The sequence below is a fragment of the Mus caroli genome, unplaced genomic scaffold (assembly GCF_978045245.1).
Source record: "Mus caroli unplaced genomic scaffold, Mus_caroli_1 scaffold_8, whole genome shotgun sequence".
Classification (NCBI taxonomy): Eukaryota; Metazoa; Chordata; class Mammalia; order Rodentia; family Muridae; genus Mus; species Mus caroli.
In genome coordinates, this window is record NW_028227263.1 from 19,864,447 (window position 1) to 19,883,728 (window position 19,282).

The window sequence follows — 19,282 nt, forward strand, 5'->3', positions numbered from 1 at the left end:
CAGGTGTCAGCACATATAACTGCAGGCTAAAACCAACCCTTTGTCTGCATTGTTAAAAGTCTCATTGGAGAAACTCATTAGTCAACATAGCTCCCATAGCCAAGTGGACGAGTTAAATAGTTTTTAAAACAGACAACATGGCTCCCAGACTCAAAGTTTTCCTTTTTGGCACCCTTCAGAACCAGTTTTTAACATATACCCGTTGCTTAAACTTGGAAAGGGCTAGCCTGGATCCTCTGGACCACCCCACTGGCTCCCATCCTCTGCTCCCTTCCATGCTCTTTCCTAATTCTAACAGTTCAGCTGGCAAGTGGCTGGGGGCAGGAGGTGTCCTAGAGATGGGACAAGTCCTTCCCTGGATCCTGACACCTGCTCTGCTCCGCAGGTCTCCTGGGAATGGTCGCACACATGATGTACACACAGGTGTTCCAGGTCACCGTGAGCCTCGGTCCTGAAGACTGGAGACCTCATTCCTGGGACTATGGATGGTCCTTCTGGTAAGTGGCCTTTGACCTTCAGGTACCAGACTCTGAGTTATGCTGGGTACACAACGGGATGTGTCAGGGTCCTGTGGTTTGTGGATGGCAGAAACCCATGCTGCCTAGAACAAGGGTGCTTACTCAGAAGCCAGGATGAGGTGGACAGGGGTGAGGGGTGGAGGGTGGGCATACACAACCAGCTGGGACTCTGGTTTGTTAAAAAAAAAAAAATCCCCTGCCCAATCAGCCTAAGCAAAGAGACTCTGTAACTTCCCCCAAGGCCAGTGTGTCCTCCACAAGCACAGGTGAGGCCACCTGAGGTCCTGAACTTCCCTCTGATGGACACAGATGCCTCTTTTCTAAGTGGTTAAGGCAGCTGGGGAATGGATTGGGAGTTGTGGCTCAGTTGTGGCCAACCTGGAGCCAGGGATGAGTCCCAAGGTGTCCAGTGGCAACTAGGTGGATCCCATGCTGTGTGAGCCCCTGCAGGGTCTGCTTCAGGCACAGCTGGATCCAGTCACAGCTGGATCCGGGAGATCTGGTGATTTCCTCAAAGACCCAGTCTTTCTCTCCCTCTTCCACTGTCTCTCATAGCTTCAGTCTCAAGCAGCTTCCCTCAAAGTGGTGGCAAAGATGGCAGCCAAGCACCGCTTCTGTTACAGCCCCTTACAACCAACGAGCAGCGTGGGAAGATGGGGAATGGGAAGTGGGAGGTGGGGTGGGTCCTTTTCTGACCTTGCTGGCAAAATCTCTCATTGGCTTAGCAAGAGTCAGGTGACTATCCTTAAGCCAATGATTTAAATACTGGGGAAATGCGAAGGACCTGCTGGGCCCTACACGAGTCACGTGGTCCAGAGCATCCTTTCGGTAGGGAGTAGAGAGGGCCACGAGGACTCTGGAGATAACATTGGAGGGCACTGTGGCTCAGGGCAGCTGTTCTCCATGGTGCCGCCGGGGATGCAGCTGTGGTGGCTCAGGTCCCATGAGTTCCAACAGGGCTCAGGGTCAATACTTAGGGAACTCAAGAAACCTGAATGGGGAATACTGCCCTGTTAGCAGAAGGGACCTGAGTCCCAGTGGTCTGGTGCTCAGCTACGATGAGTGACAGGCATTCTAGGCATGGTGCTCCATGCTAAAGCTAAAGAAGTCCACAGACTTCTTAGTCTGCTGCCATCCAGGATTTGACATGACAGTGACTTCCTGTTGCCTAGTGGGAACCAAGGCTCAGAAAGAGTAGAACACTTGCCAACCCAGGTCACACAGCTTTAATGCAGCACTAAGATTTTTTTCTGTACCCCAGGACACTTAGCAGCCCCTGGATCCCATTATAGCACTGGGCTCCCAAGCTGAGTTTGCTGGCTTTGACCCTGGCCCTGTTTCCCTTGGGCCTGGCTCCTTCGCCCACACTGTCTCCCACATAGTACCAGCTTCCTCGGAACTTGTTAAAGCCACCCACCACAGGGCTCAGATTATGGCCAACACAATCGTCCGTGTCACAGAGGCCCAAGGGATAGGTAACCATTTCTCATTCCTTGGGCAAAGGAAACCAAGGCCAAAGGAGGCCATCTCTTTTGCTTAATGAATGTGAAGCCAGTTGTCACAGTTCTGGTCTAAACCTCCTTGGCTCACTCCAGGCAGGGTATAAGAGACCAGGTTTGAGGCAGGAAGCCCCAGCCTCCAGCTTCAGGAATCACCAGGCTGAGCCCCCGGAACATTGAGCGTTCAAGGCTGCTGAGCATTCTCTGGAGGACACCTGTGCTACATTTGAAGATCCCCATGGTTAGGTGTGTGGTGAACCCCAGTCTTAATGCATTTTGAGCCGCCCAGCAGGCAGAGTTGAGGGTGGCCAACAGTGAGACATTAGGTCAGGTTCAAGGCTGACCCTAACCCCTGCTAGATGTGGATGCTGGCCAAGTTCCTTACCCCTGTGTGTCTCAGTGTTGTCGGCTGTAAAAGGGAGACGGCCATTTCTGCCTCATGGGGCTCTGGAGCGGCAGCCCCTTAGCTCTGTTGGTGGGTAGCATACCATTCAAGCATCTGCTGGGTCCAAGGAAAACTGCACATCACCTCCTATGGCTTTGCAGGCTACCTAGGCTCAGCAGGTTGGTCCTAGCTTGGAGACTTCCATAACAATCTGGTTCACATTACTGAGAGGTGACTAAGGTGACCTTAGACGATAGCTCAGCACAATGCTGGCTAACATCGGTTGGTGGCCGGGGCAGCTTCTTGTGCCTGGCGGCTGGTACCCAGGGTCAGCATCCCATGATCAAACATTTCAGGACACCCAGGTGGAAGCTGCAGGCTTGGTGTGTGAGGTCCTGTGTCACTCTGCTGCACTCTGTGGGTGAAGGGCAGGTGCAGGAGCTGCGGCCCCTGGTAGAGGCTCTCATAGACAGAAGTGAAGAAGCGAGACTTGCTTTGGGGTCACCCGGGCTGACTGAGGTAGTCACTCAGGCTGACGGATTTCCTCTGTGTGTGTGTGTGTGTGTGTGTGTGTGTGTGTGTGTGACCAGCTTATAGTAGCCAAACAAGGCAGATGCTCTGTGAACAACAGTGGGCATGAAGGGAACCTCAGCCACTGCACTCAGTGCCACATGACCCAGATATCCAACTGGATACTCCAGGATGCTGTTCTCTTAGGCTGTCTCAGCCTTCCCTAGTCTACCCAGAACATGCCAGGCAAGACGATGGTGGGCATCCAACTGGGATGAGTGGATCCAGCCTGGGTGGAGTAAAAGGTGAGTGAGCCAACAGCTCCACTCCTGGGTCAGAAAGAGAGTGTGGAATGCGGTTCCCCAAGCAGCCCCACAGCTACCCTCAGAGGCTGCCTGAAGCCCCAGCCTGTGGTGGGTTTCCTGGGCCTGAACCTACACTGATCGTTTGCTCATCTCTGCAGAGTGTGGACTGTGGCATGACACTGTAGGCTCCCAGCTTGTGGCTTGTGAGAAGACTTGCCTGGCCTGTGCCTAACTAGCTGCGTTGGCTTGACAGTGCAGCTCAGGCAGGACTAAAAGTGACTGTCCTCTGCCCTCCAGCTCTCCCCAGTCTCTGCCATGACCCACTGCCTCCTCACCTGTCTGGCCCTCCTGGGAGGGTCAAAAGAGCACAGATGCAGTCCTGAATAAACTTTTTTTTTCTGTTTTGCTCTTGATCAAAATGCAGGGGAAAGAGAGCCTTCCTGATTTAGTACACACATGGACTCCCACCCTTACAATCTCTCTGCAGATTGTAAGTCAGAGCAGCCAGCCCTAGTGACATGTTCCTGGAAGCATTTGGGAGGTGGTGTCAGGAAGATTATAAATTTGAAGCTAGCCTGGGCTACATGTGCGACCCTGTCTCAAACACACACACACACACACACACACACACACACACACACACACACCTGGAAGGCCCAGAAAGGCTAAATACTTCAGCCCAGGCCACACAGGAAAAGAGTGAGCTGGGTCCCTGGAAAGTTTGTCTCCTGGCCTGGCCAGGAGTGACCCTCTACACTGAGCCCCTTGTCCTGTGGACTAAGGGAGCCTTCCTGTTGTCCCTCCTTCCTTTCCCATCTCCCTGACCCTCTGGGAGCTGGGACCCATGGGCTGCTTTCTTGTTGAGGATCACTGGACACCCATTCTGCAGTCTGGTCCCAAGCAGGCTCCTCTGTTTCAGCACTCGAGGATTTCCTGAGGATCCCCACTGTGGAGATTTTGCTGGGCTGGCTGGTGTTCTGCCCAGAGGCTGTGCGGTCAGCAGAAACTCTGGCCTTCTTTTCTGTAAGATCAAGTCAGCAAAAGGGCTGGGGCCCACAGGTGTCCTGATGGTCATACCTGGGAGACCCCTAGAGCCTGTGATCATTTTGCTCCTAATGCTCTTGAGCTCAGAGGGTGGCCTGGGGTAGTGCCCTGTCCCTAACAGTGATCCTGTGTCCTCAGTCTAAAGGTGTCTGTTAGAGGCCTTCCCCAGTGCTTTGTTGTTATCTGTGTGGGGCCTTGATGGCAGACCAGTGCCTCCAGATCTGCTCTCCAGCAGCCTCTGCACCTCTGCATTGCCTCTGCGACTCCTGGGAATAAAGGAGGTGGATAGCCACACTCTCCCGTCACACCACCTTCACTCTTGTCCCCAAGTGTCCACTGTGCTCTTAGCTGTGAAACCAGGCCAGCCACCCCCATACTTCCCTGCAGCAGCTCAGCAGTGTGAATAGCAGACACCAGAAGTTTCCAGTCCCAGAGGCTCCAAGCTGTGTCCTGTGCAGGGTTGGTGGGGTGCTGCCAAGGAAACAGTGTGTTTATTATCTGCTTTTAATCTGTTTTCATTTTCTCTGTGTTAGCTCATTTGCGTATTCATTCCACAGTTGTTTATTGAATACCTGCTGTGTGCCAAGCCTTGTTCTAGATGCCATGGCATAGCAGTGAAGCATTTGGGTCTGTGAGGGGAAGAGTAACCACAAACAAAGCAGGGCTGCAACATCTAGGAAGTTAGGGTGGACATGTCTCCCAATGCATGAACTCTTCATGGCTGAGTTCTTGAGTAGGCCATTGTAAACAGAGTTGGGCGATTCTGGAAGTTGGAGAGAAGCTAGGAGACTGGATGTTCCCATGCTAGAGTTGTAGCTGATGGCATGGACGACACAGACAGAATGACAGCCAAGGATCAGGAAGGGTCCCAGTCCTGGTCATTTCTGTCACCAAGATAAGCAAAAAGAACTCAAGGGAAAAGGGTTTATTTCAGCTCACAGCTCAGATGCCTGGTCCATCCTGGGAGGTTGAGGTAGCAGGTGTAGTAAGCAACTGCTCACATCATGCCCACAGTCAGGAAGAAGAGAGCAATGAATGCTTGCTCAGCCCACTCTCTGTTCCATGCTGTCCAGGACTCAAGCCTAGGGAATGGTGCCACCAGGATACAAGCCTAGGGAATGGTGCCACCACTTTTAGTCTGGGTCTTCCCCCCACTATGGTGATATAATCAGCATAGTTCCTCACAGGCACACCCAGGAACTGAACAATGCCTCACAGGTGTACCTAGATACTTGTTTGCTAGGTGATTCCAGGACTCGTCAGGTTGACACTGATACTACCTCATCAGCTGTTAGTGGAGATTAAAACTTTAAGGCAAATTTTCCCTGTTCCAGGAAATCCCTGTGGTTCTCCACCCTCGGCAGCACAGATGAAGCTGAGATGTTACCTTAGCAGACCTTTGCTGTGTGGTACCAGAACGGGGAGCCCCACATCTAGATCAGTAGCAATCCCTCCCACTCAGTACAGTGAAGACCATATGGGACACAGGAAGTTGGGACTCTTCCAGATATAACAAACACCCCATGCACCCACCTCGGAGGCACCAGTGGGGAGCCAGGGATTTTGCCAGCTTAGCCAATGGGGATGAAACCACTGTCTGCACAGAATCACGGAAGGCAGTGAGGAACAGGATGACATACCCCGCTCCTCTCTGCCAGGATGTGTCCGGAGAGGTATGCTGGGAAGCCAGAGCCAGCGTCTGCCCAGAGAAAGTCAGGAATCCTTACCACCCCGAGTGGTGCCTAGTGGGAAACTGGGACTCTTATGCTTGCTTTCTAGTTATCAGATGGGGTTCTCATTTTTCTTGCCAGAATGTGGTCAAAGGAAGCCAGCTGAAGCCGAAGCTTCAAGACCCAGGATCTCTGTAGCAATGTCCAAAATGAGCCAGACTACAGTGGCTCATCCCTGTAATCCCAGAATTTGGGGAGGCAGACTCATGGGTTAAAAAATAATAGAAAGAAAAGGAAGCCATATAAAGTGTGTCTTCTGGTCACAGTGAAACCAAACAAAGAAAATCAGGAAACAGTTTGCAAACTAAAGAACAAACTTCTCAACAGTGCCTAAGCCACAAAAGGGACCTCAAGGAAAACTTTAAAATACATTAAATGAAAAAAGCTAAAATACAACTCAAAAATCTGTGGAGCTAAAGTAGCACCGAGAGGGAAAAGAACAACGCTGGATGATTAGATGATTCCTTATCAAAGAGAGAAAGACTGGGACTGGAGGGGCAGCTCAGTGCCTAAGGGTGCTTGTCGCTCAGTCACGAGGACCATATATATATGGGGTAGAGATAGTAAGATCACTGGGGCTTCCAACCTAGCCATGAAAATACAAGCCACATGTTTAGGGGAGAGACCCTGTAACAAAGGAACAGGCAAAGAGTGAGAGAGGGGAATACTTGATGCCTTCTGTCCTCTGTCTACACACTCATATACATGAGCCACTGCACACAAGTGTGCATGCAGTCATACACACTAACACAGGTACACACAAGAATGAACAAATGAACACATCTTTTTAAAAGGAGGGAAAATGTTTTAAACCAGTAATGAAGGTTTGTGCTCCAAGATAGTAGAAAAAAAGGTTTAAAAGAACTCCAAAGATAAACAAAAGAAAGATAAGAGCAGAAATCAGCAAAATTGAAAATGAACAACAGTATAAAAAAAGAAAAAGAACCAGAGAAAAAATCAATGAAGCAAAAAATCTGCTTTTTAAAAAACATGACAAATAAAATTGACAGACCCTAGCTTTTTCAAAACTAAAATGAGGTACGGCCGTGACAGACCCCGAGGACATCAAAAGCATAGCAAGGACATAATACAAACGGCTCGGGACACGTGCACTTGACAATTGGATGGAACGGAGCGGAGCAGTTCTTCTGAAAGCACAGATGGGTACTTCTCACCCAGCAAGAAATAAGTCGTTTGAATATTCCAGTAACTACTAAGAACACTGAAAAAATAGTTTTTAAATGTTCAAAAAGAAATTTCCAAGCCCACATGATCTTACTGGTACATCTTGCCAAATATTTAAATAAGAATTAATACCTATTATCTGTCAGATAATAGAAGATGAGAGAACATTTAGCAATTTATTTTATGAGGTTAGTGTTATTCTGATACTAAAACCAGACAACGAAAGTGCAGAGAGAGAGAGAGAGAGTTAGACTAATAGTTATCGTGAATATGGTTTCAAAAATCCTTCATTCACCAAAGAATGGCAGAAAGGAGTCTAGAATATATGTAAGCCACGTTGAAGAAAGTTACCCAGCAATGAAGACTTGAAATCTACTCAGAGCCATCAACCACATCAGCAGCCAAAAAAAAAAAAAAAAAAAAAAAAAGGAATGTCACATGATTATATCAACATGCACATGAGCTAGTTCCTGTTCTAAATAATTCTCCCAGAAAGTAAAGATGAATGGGAATTCAGCTTGATAACAAGTGCTGATAAATGTCTGTAGATAGCATTGAAATAAAGTTGAGGGACATCTCTGTGATACTGAGAACACCACTGGAAGTCCTGGCTAGCACAATTAGGTATAAAAGGCAATAAACACCATACAGATCAGAAAAGGAACAAACCACGGCCATGTACAGATAATGATTGTGCAGAAATACCCAAGGAACGTACCAAACATTCTACAGACTGGACCAGTGAGTTCAGCACAGCCATGAGAGGAAAACAGAGAGTCGGTTTTATTTCTATAAGCTTACAATGAAAATTTGGACAAAAACTTAAAATATAATTATATTTCTACTAGAAAAGTTAAATGCATAGCCTTTAGGCTAATAAAGCATTTCTAGAACTCATATGCTAATAACTGAAAAACTCCAATAAAAGAAATCACTGGTCTTGATAGTAGACCATGTTCGTGGATCAAAACCCTCGACATGAGGTCCATAGCAGTTCTCAAAGTAGAACACAGGTTAAATATGATTCTCATCAAAACTTCAACAAGACTTATACAAAATTTCAAAATGCAGATGGACATAGCATTTGAAATGTAAATGAAGAAAATATCTAATAAAAACTTTTTAAAACTGCAGATGGACACGCAAAAGAAACAGAAGAGCTAAAAAAAAAATGTTTAAAGAAGGAGAAGTAGGGTGACTCAGTCTACCCAATTTCAAGACCTATTAGAGCTACAGTAACCCAGACTGATATTAGTGTGTGTGTGTGTGTGTGTGTGTGTGTGTGTGTGTGTGTGTGTCTCCGGGTGTGTGGGGAGGTAGACACATCCATCAATGGGACAGAACACAGGAATCCAAGAGCAGACTCAAACAAATGCCTGCTTTTTGACAAATGCCGCTATTTTTGGCAAACGAGATCGTCAGTTCAGTGGAATGAGAGCAATGTTCTCCACAAATGGTGCTGAAGCTATTGTATACCCATAACAGAAAACCAACATTCACTTAAATTCTGCATTAAAACAGGTCACAGGCCTAAGCATAAGATGTAACATTATAAAAGTTTTAGAAAAATACAGGAGGAAAGCCTTTGGGAACGAAGGCTTAGCAGACGTTTTCTTCGATTTCACTTCAGAAGCATAAAAGGAAAAAAAAATCAATCAATCGGAAAGCCTATTAAGAGGCTGGCAAGACATGCTATAACTATGAGTGTCTTTAATCCACACATCTGACAAAGGGCTAACATCTGACGTGGGGTTTTGAAAGAGAGATTCCCCCCCCCCCCCCGGCTCTCGTAATTTGAACACTTGGTCCCCAGTGGTGGAGCTGTTTGGGGCTTATGCGGTACAGCCTCGCTAGAGGCTCCATCACTGGCTTTGAGGTTAGTTATCTCCACCCCACTTCCAGGTCCCCTCTCTGTTCTGTGCTTATAGTTGAGGGTGTGAGCTCTCAGCCCTCTAGGCCTGCTGCTTGCTGCCATGCCTCCACTCTGCCATGACAGACTCAACCCTCTGGAACCTAAGCCCAAATAAGCTCTTCCTTAAGTTGCCTTTGGTCATGGTGTCTTACCACAGTCACAAAATAGGATCTAATCCACCCAGGGCATCCAAGGAAGTGAACTCTGAAAACTACGAGGACGGCAAGAACAACAAAACCCCCCATTAATAAGTGAACTCTGGAGCAGGGATACAGAGCGTGCAAACAAGCAGACGGAAAGTTCAACACCTTTAGCCATTAGGAAATGCATTTAAAGCTACTATGAGCTAGGACTGTGTGTCTCTTAGACCAGCTAAAATAACACATACTGACCCAATTGAATGCTGGTGGGCTGTGGAGACACACACATCTCTGCACCAAAGAAGAAAACTATTGATGGATAGAATTTGAGTCACTCTCCAGAGAACTGCTAAGTGAAAACAGCCGGCCGGGGCATACAGGTCGTATGATTCCACCTATATTAAATACTGGAAATGTCAAGATTCTAGAAATGAAGAACAGACTAGTGGTTGCCAAGGACCAGAGGAGGTCAGGAAAGAAGTGGATGTGGCTATAAAATGGCAAGAGAAGGGGTCCACTGTGCACTGCAGTTTGATTATGAGTAGTGAGAACCTTGGTCCTGATACTGCACCATAATTGCACTCATTTTGTAATGTGTTGTAATTGCCGGAAACTGGCTAAAGATGGTACGACTCCTCCCATATCTCTATGAGCATATAAGAGCTTCATTTGAATCTATAAGTATCTCACTTTTTAAATTAATTTAAAATCAAAGAATTACTAAAGGGGGGGAAGGTTCCAAGAAGATTGTAGGGTGTGGTGAGGACTGAGGCTTCGTAGAGATGGTGAGAGCGGGGACTGAGGAGTGACACTGGAGGTGAGGAGTACACAGCTGGGCTGGAGGCCTGGGGAAATCTTGGATAGGAGGGAGGACTGAGTGGGGCAGGGGCTTTGGTGTTTTGAGAACAAAGAGGGTGGTTGGTGGCTGGAATGTGCAACACTAGGCTAGCCCAGGGAACACTCTCTTTGAATTAATGTCCTACAAGAACAGCAGATGGTGTGTGGACATGGCCTACAGGTCAGCTGCCTTTGTGTCTGCCCAACAATTTCTGTCTGCCTCTGCTCTATCCCTGAAGCCTCTGTTCCCTCTCTATATCCTGGGCTCCATCCCTATAGCCTAGACTCCATCCCTACAGCCTTGACTCCATCCCTACAGCCTTGTCTCCATCCCTACAGCCTGGGCTCCATCCCTAGAGCCTAGGCTCCATCCCTACAGCCTTGACTCCATCCCTACAGCCTTGTCTCTATCCCTACACCCTAGGCTCCATCCCTATAGACTTGGCTCAATCTCTACTACCTGAGTCTATCCCTACAGCCTTGTCTCCATCCCTACAGCCTGGGCTCCATCCCTAGAGCCTAGGCTCCATCCCTACAGCCTTGTCTCCATCCCTACAGCCTGGGCTCCATCCCTACAGCCTAGGCTCCATCCCTATAGCCTTGGCTCCATCCTTACAGCTTAGGCTCCATCCCTATAGCCTCGGCTCCATCCCTATAGGTTTGGATCCTCTCTGTCTTAGTTAAGCTTCAATTGCTCTGATGAAACACTATAACCAAGAGCAAACTGGGATGAAAGAGCTGATTTCATCCTATACTTCCAGGTAGCAGCTCATCACTAAGAGAAACCAAGACAGGAACTCAAGCAGGACTGGAATTGGAGGCAGGAACTAAAGAAGAAGTCATGGTGGAGTGCTACTCACTGGCTCACTCCTTATGGATTGCTCATCCTGCTTTCTTATACCATCCACAACCTGCCCAGGGGTGGTCTGCCACACCAATCAATAATTAAGAAAATGCACCCACAGGCTTGTGGTGACAATCTTATAGAGGCATGTTCTCAAGTGTGGTTCCTTCTTCTTAGATAACTTGTAACTGTTGTCTAGTTAACAGAAACTAGCCAGGATAATACCTATGATCTGGGCTACCGACTGGGCTTCATCCTTTTCAGCCCCTTGCTTTGCTTGGATCTCTGCCTGCAGATTTTCTGCTTCAGCCTCTGGTTGGAACCATGCAGAGTGTGAGTGAAGGTTTATTAAAGTTAATATTTCTGACTGTAAGAACTAAAAATTCACCCTAAAATGAACTTATGTGAAAGGAGGTGTTTCTATAGCTAAGTAAACAAGAATTTTTGTCACCTGTGTCAGAAAACCAATAAGAAATGGCTAATGAGGGAAAAACTTCCAAAGAAAAGGATTGGGTTCCCAAGAGGGACAGGTTCAAGGACAACGGAGGCAGCTCCTTACTGCCTCTGCTTTCTCCTGGGTCAGTTTAAGTCTCAGGTTGGGAGGTCCCCAGCAGTTACAGATAGACAGCTCTCTCAATAACCCAGGAGAGAGATGGGCTCTTCTTCTCTACAGCTTTAGAGATGGTGCCTCCATGTCCAGACCTAGACCATGGGCCCATCCCTAAAGGCTGAGGCAACAGAAAGCAGCACTTGGATTGCCCAGGCCTAGTCGGATGCTCACCCCTAGAGACTAAAGGCAGGCCAGGTCCTCACAAGCTATGGCCCTGAGAGGATGGAAGTACCATTACCAGAGGCAGGAATAGATACTGGGCAGGTTAAACTAACACTGCAGAATTCTCCAAACAAGCTCACTTCTTCATTCTCCCACCTCAGGTTGTGAGTTTTTGTCAGAAGGCATCACTGACTTAGCAACTTAGCTGGCATCTTAGCTCCATTGCTCAGGAGAGAGCACTTGATTAGATCAGCTTCAGCCACAGCCCTGGTGCAGTCATGCCCCCCCAGCCCCCGTGTGTGTGTGTGTGTGTGTGTGTGTGTGTGTGTGTGAGTGACACACACTGGACAATTTAATGGGTCTGGAAATCCTCAGAGAGGCTGACACCTTAAAAATGTCTATTATAGACACTCCAGGCTTCTAGAAAATCTAAATTAGCTTCAACAGATGTGAGGAACCTATTAGTGGGTTAGGCATGGCCGGAAATAGGTGATTATTGGAGACCCATTTGAGAAAGGCTGAATCCACAGGCCTTTCCTTTCCTCTCCTTCTGGAGTTCACTCAGGCTGTTGTCAAGAGGGAGGCAGGGCTGCCCTGAAGCAGGGATTAGGGATGATGGTATTCAGAGACCACAGGTGAGCTGTTGGCAGGTAACAACCTGGAACTCTCAGGTACTGTGGTGCTGGCAGAGCAGACACGAGCGCATAAACTGAGATCAGAAGGGATTCATCCGCCTGGAGGAAATCAGGCCAGTGGGACTGAAGCCAGGTGGGGTCCCCACTCCTGGCACTAAGTGTAAGTATACAATCCAGATCAGAAGAATCAGGCAGGATACCATTTCTAGAACTGAGTCTGGTTTGGGGGTGAGTTCAGTGCACTCATCTGGTAGGGCAGCCAAGCAGTCCAGCTACAGGAGGTACAGGCAGAGAGACAGTGGGTAGACAGCCAAGAGGGACATCAGGGCTTCATCTCCCAGTGGGAGTGCCTATATCCTGAATCACAAAGAAGCAGGAGTAAGAACACCTTGCCAGGTAGTGACAGTAATGACAGCGAGCCTCTCCTGAGTGCCTCCACATGCTGGACCAAGGCTGGTTGGTATATTCAAGAGCCATCTGCCTTAATTCCATTCACAAGACTGGATGTGAGGAGCACGAGGCACGGAGGTCAAAGGTATTTTCCAGGGGTATCTGGGAGCAAAGGTGACTGTAACCCTCATGCCCAACATGCCTGCCTCCTCCAGAGTCAACTTCAGCATCCTTAGGCATCCCCACTCTAGCATCCCTGCCTCCCACCGTGTGCTCATGGACTCTGTGACCTCATGCCTCCGTAGCTTTGCATGTGCTGTTCTCTTCTCCCAGGATGTCCTCTGGCCAGGACTTCATCTTCCCAGGACCAGTGTTGTTATCACTGCATCCTGGGTAACTGTTCCCTATTCTCTCTCACCCTGCTCTCACAGTAATGGCTAAGTAGATGTGTCTTTGTCACAATGTGAAGACCACTGTCATTCTTCCAGATCAACATGGAGTGGGAACCAAGTCTTAGGGCTTGTAGCTATGCTAAGTAGACAAATAGTGTGTGGATGAGGCTCCTTGTCCATGCCCACCCTCACTGTGGTCTCTCTCTCTCTCTCTCTCTCTCTCTCTCTCTGTCTGTCTCTCGACAGCTTGGCCTGGGGTTCATTTACCTGCTGCATGGCGGCGTCCGTCACTACACTCAACTCCTATACCAAGACAGTCATTGAGTTCCGGCACAAGCGCAAGGTCTTTGAGCAAGGATACCGGGAGGAGCCGACATTCCTAGATCCTGAGGCCATCAAATACTTCCGGGAGAGGTCAGTGAACAACACATGGTCCCCTCTGGCCAGTACTAGGAGTTTAAAGACCAAGGCCTAACCTCAGGAATCCAAAGCTCTTATTCAAGACTGGACCAAACGGTCTGATTGAGGTGATCTTGGAAGTGGGACAAACTGGGTAAGATAGAGTATGGACTTTTGGATTTCTGGGACATCAAATGTTTTGTGGGCATAAGATTGCTCAGGAATTATATGACCCGATTATGGAAAGCTCAAAAAGGAACAACATGTGAGTGGTACCCATCATCCCCAGGTTACTTCAACGGCAAGCAGAAGGAGGTTGAACGGTGCTGTGAGAAGGGATCCAGCAGTAGGAGTGGTGGTGGTCACCAGGAGTTGGTGACTTCTCAAGGTCAGGGACAACACCTAATCACTTGTGTCTTCAGAAGTGATCTGGGAATAATGTAGGTGGCAACAAATGGTTCATGGGTGGCTAGATAGATAAGTGGGTACATTGATGGATGGATGGATGGATGGATGGATGGATGGATGGATGGATGGATGAGTGGATGAGTGGATAGATGGATGGATTAGTGAATGGGTGGGTGGGCGGATAGATGAATGTGTGGGTGGGTGAGTGGGTAGATGAATGGATGGATGGATGGATGGATAGATGGATGGATGGATGAAAGATAAGTGCTTTTATGTATAGATAGGCAGTTGAAAGATTAGATATGGATAAGTAGGTGAATGAGTGGATGACTGGGTAGCAGATGGATAGATGGATGAGTATATGAGATACATGAATGGGTAGGTAGATAAGGGAATTGGTAGATGAGTAGATGAATGGATATATAGGTAAGGGTTGCTGAGATACACAGATGAATGGGAGGATGGATAGCTGGGTAGGTAAGTCATTGAATGAATATGGATAATTGAGTGATTGAATTAGTAAGTGATTGGGTGGGTGGATGGATAGGTAGGTAGGTGGGTAAGTAGAAAGGTAAATGGGTAGATGAGTCAGATGGATTTATTCATGGGGGGAGGAATACATGGCAGGATAGGCAGGCAGATGGTAGAGGATGAATTAGGCCTCCCCCTGCCCAGCCTCAATTCAGTGGTTCTAAGCCCATCTTGTTCTTTCCTCTTATTTCCTAAGTCATTATTTCTAAAGTCATTCCTGTAGGCTGGCTACAATCTAATGCCACCCTGCCCAGCTTTGGCTGCTGGAATCTCTTCTGGGCCATGGGAGGTGCTGTTCTCACTACTGCATGCTAGGAAGTGACCTTGCCCAGTCAGGGCCAGTGCTTCCTTCAGAACTCTGTCTACCTCCTAGGCCAGAGGTATCTGATGACAGCAGAAGTTCGGACAGAGGTGTCTCACATTCTGCCCATACAGAGACCATCCTGCCTGAGTGGGATGTAGGAGTCTGTAGGAGTCTAAGAATTGCTAACGTGGGCCTGGGGTCTCCACTCCCAGTGTTACCCCTGGATGCTTCTGTTTCCTCCCAGTGCCAGGAATGGAACCCAAGGTCGCGTGTATGCTAATACTATTCTCCCAGTGAGCTTCACCCATGCCACTTTCCATTAAGTGGAATCCCAGACATCCTTCCAGCTATGGCTGTCTCACATAGCTGTACCGGGTCCTGTGTCTGGGCACCTAACAGCATGCATGAATATGCTACTGGGCTTCCTTTGATAGATGAGAAAGATGAGACTCAGAGATGCAAAGATCCTTATTTAAAACTGTACAGTAAGGATGAGATGGGCTGAAGTCTGTGCAGTTCAGACTCTGAGCCTATTCGGAGCTGGCCATGTCCCCAAGAATCAGAGCATTTGATAAGAGGAAGCAGACTCAGCATCAAACTCAGGGATCTGCTTGTGTCCACATAGGCATCCTGAAACTATGGGCATATTTGCCCAGTGTTCACAGTGTATGTGGGGGTGCCAGGGGCGCTTACTACAGATGTGGGGGGCTCTGATTCAGGAGTCAGCCTTCTCAAGGGCATGGTGCTTTCTAGAATGTCCAGGGTGTTGGATGCTGTCAGCAGTGGTGGAAGGAGGCCCGGGCTTCCTACTCACAGGAGTAACTACACTGAGTTTGCTCTCCGTGGAAGCTAAGCCCTGAGTGGGAGCCTGCCATGAGCACTCCTTTCCTGATCCTTGCCTCCTTCCCTGTCCTCTTTCTTCTCTCCTGTGTTTCTTGAAGCCACCTTCCCGATACACCCTGTCCCCTGTCCTTGGGTGTGGGGAGAGGGGGCTGAGGAAGAGGTAAATGCAATACTCCCAGTGGGTGTGGCTGAGCAGCCCCAGGAGCATACCCTCGGGGTATGTGGAGGAGTAAAGGGAAGAAGACTGGGCCAGCGAGTTCTTTAGACCGACCTTTTATGCCAGCCACATGGAGTGGGGGATGGGTTCCTGCATGATTATTCCAGACCTTTCTCTGACTTGCTCTTTCCTCTGCCTCCTCCCTTCCACCACAGGTGCTCCAAGACTGCCCTATTCCGGGGTTTTGCATCTGTGGTACTCCCACTGGGATACACATCAGTTCACCCCTCTTCCTGGTCACTTTTCTGCATGTATGCCTTGCATACTTAATGCTGGAGTTAGTGTCACCTGGTCTCCAGGGTTGTGCCAGAAATTGAGTGGGAACTCATGAGGTACTTTCCTGGCGACCAAGGATTATTTTCCTGGTCATCTTTGATGCTTGGATACTGCCTCCCTTTTGCCTGGCATTTCACTCCAGTCTCCTTATCTGCAGACAGTGTCCTGGCAGAGAGGAGGCCATTCATTCCCAGTATGCTCAAGAGCTTGTCCCTGCTCAGCATCAGTAGCCAGGACTGGAGGTGGGCAGCCCTCAGTACCTAAAGCTGTGGTGAATAGCCTGAAGCCCCCGGTGCCCCATTAACACCACAACTGTGTGTTATACTTCCATGGGATCCAACTAGGGAAATTGCACGCTGCGCTGCGAAGGGAGCAGCTCAGACCGTGCATCCCACCCTGGCAAGCAGCTTCTCATCAAGCCCCAGTTCCTGACGCCCTGGACCGCTCAGGCTCGTGATGAGTGCTTCCCGGCATACGTGCGGAATATCACTTTGCACATTCATAACTTAACATTATGCAGAGGTTCATCAAATTTGATTTCCCTTCCCTCCGAGGAGAATGTTTCAGCCCTGCTGCTCTGTTCTATTTTCTTCCTCCCCCCCTCCCCCGCCCCCCTTGCTCTTTGCCTACAAGCAGCATTGCGCATGTGGCTTTGTTGCATGGCTTTTTGCAGGGCAGCTGAGAGACACTCAGGAGAGCCGCTGGGAAGCAGAGGGTGCTGTGGTCTGACCTGGCTCTTCGCTGCTGTGTGACTTGGCTCTAGGCAGCAAACAACTCTGGGCCTGTGTCTTCTGCACATAAAGAGAGTCCAGGTCCCTTGGCATTTGGAAATGCTGACATTTTGTTCCCCTGTGGTGTATTGGGCTCAGGGCCCCGAATTCGAAGGGAGAGAGAGAGAGAGAGAGAGAGAGAGAGAGAGAGAGAGAGAGAGAGAGAGAGAGAGAGAGAAGCTTGAAAACCACATGCTTAGGATAGAGGCAGGATAGTGCTTCAGGTGGGTTGTTAACCTTGTAACAGCTCAGCCTGACCCACAACCCCTAAGCACCCCAAGTGTGACTGACTTATTAATGCCCACAGAGTCTTTAGGAAGTATGAATAAAAGTGTTGTCCCTATTTCACATATGCCAAGTTGAGTCCCGGAGGGGTGCTGTGATTTGTCCAAGGTCGCACAGCTGGCTAGTGCCATCTCAGGCCACATAGTTACCATGGCATTTAATCTTGGTCCTTGATGACTATTGTGTGGCAAGTACAGAGTAGCCTTGGCAGAGGAGGGTGCTAAGGAGTCTCCAGGTGGAGGAGCCTCAATGTGAGAGGCAGGCAGGGCAGGTGCACGCAGGCCAGGAAGTGTGAGCACCTGGCTCATCACAGCACAGTGTTGGTTCCCACTCCCCCATTGCCACCATCAAGAGAGGAGTCTGCATCCCACCCTCTCTATCCCTTGGGGTCTGGGAACATACTGCTGCTCTGGGAAGCTGTTGGGCAGATCGGCCTGAGCTGTCTCTTCCCTACCTCATCCCGACTCTCACCCAGGTCCTTTTGGAATTTTCACAACAAGAGTCCTTCAAAAGTATGAGGGGCTGTTAGGTGGGTTCTGAGTGGCTGGGGGCTTTGAAACATTGTGTGTGTGTGTGTGTACATGTACACACATGTATGTGCACACGTGTTAACACATAGCATTCTCATGGGAAAGGGCAGGTCATACCACCAGAGGCTGGCTGACCCAGCCCTGAAAACTAGCAACTGGGAGTGGTATGTCCCAAGTCTATGAAGCCTCTAGAATTCTAGAGACTTCTTGCCCACTGTCTTGCTGCCAGCTGTCCCCAAGGAGGGAGTCGTAACTGGCCTCCTGGGGAGTGGGTGGGAGCTGCTGAAGGTAGGCACATATTTGCAGATCAGGGGTTCTCTTGAATACTCAAATGCTCAGATCTGGTTTAACAGCACGTGAGAGAAAATAAGACCTGTTGGGTCAGACCCTGGAGAGAACTCCGCCACACTGACCAAGCAGCCTGCCTCCCTGTGGGTGCGGTAGCCTCTGAGGAACCAGGAGCCCAGAGCTGCTTGAGAGGACACTCCCACTCGGGTGGCCTCCTGCCACCTGCTTCCCTCCTGCTTCTTGGCTCTTCTGATGACTCATAGCACATGCTCATTCCCTGGCTCAGCTCAAGGCATGCAGCTCACTCTGCTCGCCCTGTGTGTCAGCCTTTCCCTCTGAAGGGAGCTCGCTCTTGCTCTGCAGCCCAGCCCAGCCCCTGGATCCACAAGGGCTCTGCAACACCAACATTGTTAATTAGCAGCAGGTCAGCCAGGGTTTCCCATGGCAGCTGCGTCTTCTAGCTCTCTGCCTGCTCTGAGCCCTGAGTCCTTGTGGAATCAGACTTTGAGTTGAGTCTGCGAGCTGTGCTTGGTGGCAGAAATTGTGGGAGTGAGAATGGTAAGTTCAAAGCCTGCCTGGCCTACAGAGTAAGTTCAAGGGCAACTTAGTGAGACTCTGACTTTAAAAAAAAAAGGAATAAATAAATTTAAATTTTAAAAAAGAGGGTGCTGGATGTGATAGCAGATGCTTTAGCCCCAGCACGTGGGATGCAGAGGCAGATGCAGTTCTGCAAGTTTGAGGCCAGCCTGTTCTACATAGTGAGACCCTATCTCAAAAATGAATGAATGAATGAATAAATAAATACATAAATAAATATATGGCATAGGTTTAATCATTAGTACTGCAAATAACTATACACACACACATATATGTACACATATACAGCATATATGTGTGAATACATATACAAGAAAACAAGTAGAATAAACTTAGGGGCGTGAGTTCCCTCACCAAGTTGCTTCACCTCTGGGGAGTCCTGTTGTCTGGCTGGGGAGTGAGTGTGTCCTACCTCCCAGCATGGTCACAAGGTGACTGGGGACTTAGTAGGAGCATCCTCTCTTGCTCCCTGCTAGACTTCTGAGATCTCCCTCTGCACAGGGAGAATAATACTACCCCCTTAGGAAGAGGGGCATCCTTCAAGCCGGTGTTTTCTATCCTTGTAAGCATGCTAGCAGAAGAGTAGGGACTCTGAAGGGAGACTCTGGGTCTCCCCTTTGATATATCTGACTACTAAAACAGTGGGCCCCAAGGAATTGGAATTTCCTGGGAATCTCATACTGAAGTCTGCTGCTTCCAGGGAGTGGCCTGTCTCCTAGGGAGAGATTGCACAGGG

General features: G+C 48.9%; 1 protein-coding gene across 2 annotated transcripts in view; it reads left to right on the forward strand.

The window, feature by feature from the left end:
- Nucleotides 1–19,282, forward strand: part of Gsg1l (GSG1 like) — a 199,688-nt gene that overhangs the window by 160,280 nt on the left and 20,126 nt on the right. For both annotated transcript variants that reach the window (XM_021168971.2, XM_029479143.2), the window contains exons 4-5: nucleotides 386–497; nucleotides 13,345–13,512. In XM_021168971.2, coding sequence (XP_021024630.1) covers nucleotides 386–497; nucleotides 13,345–13,512 — 280 coding nt within the window. The remainder of the gene's footprint in view (nucleotides 1–385; nucleotides 498–13,344; nucleotides 13,513–19,282) is intronic.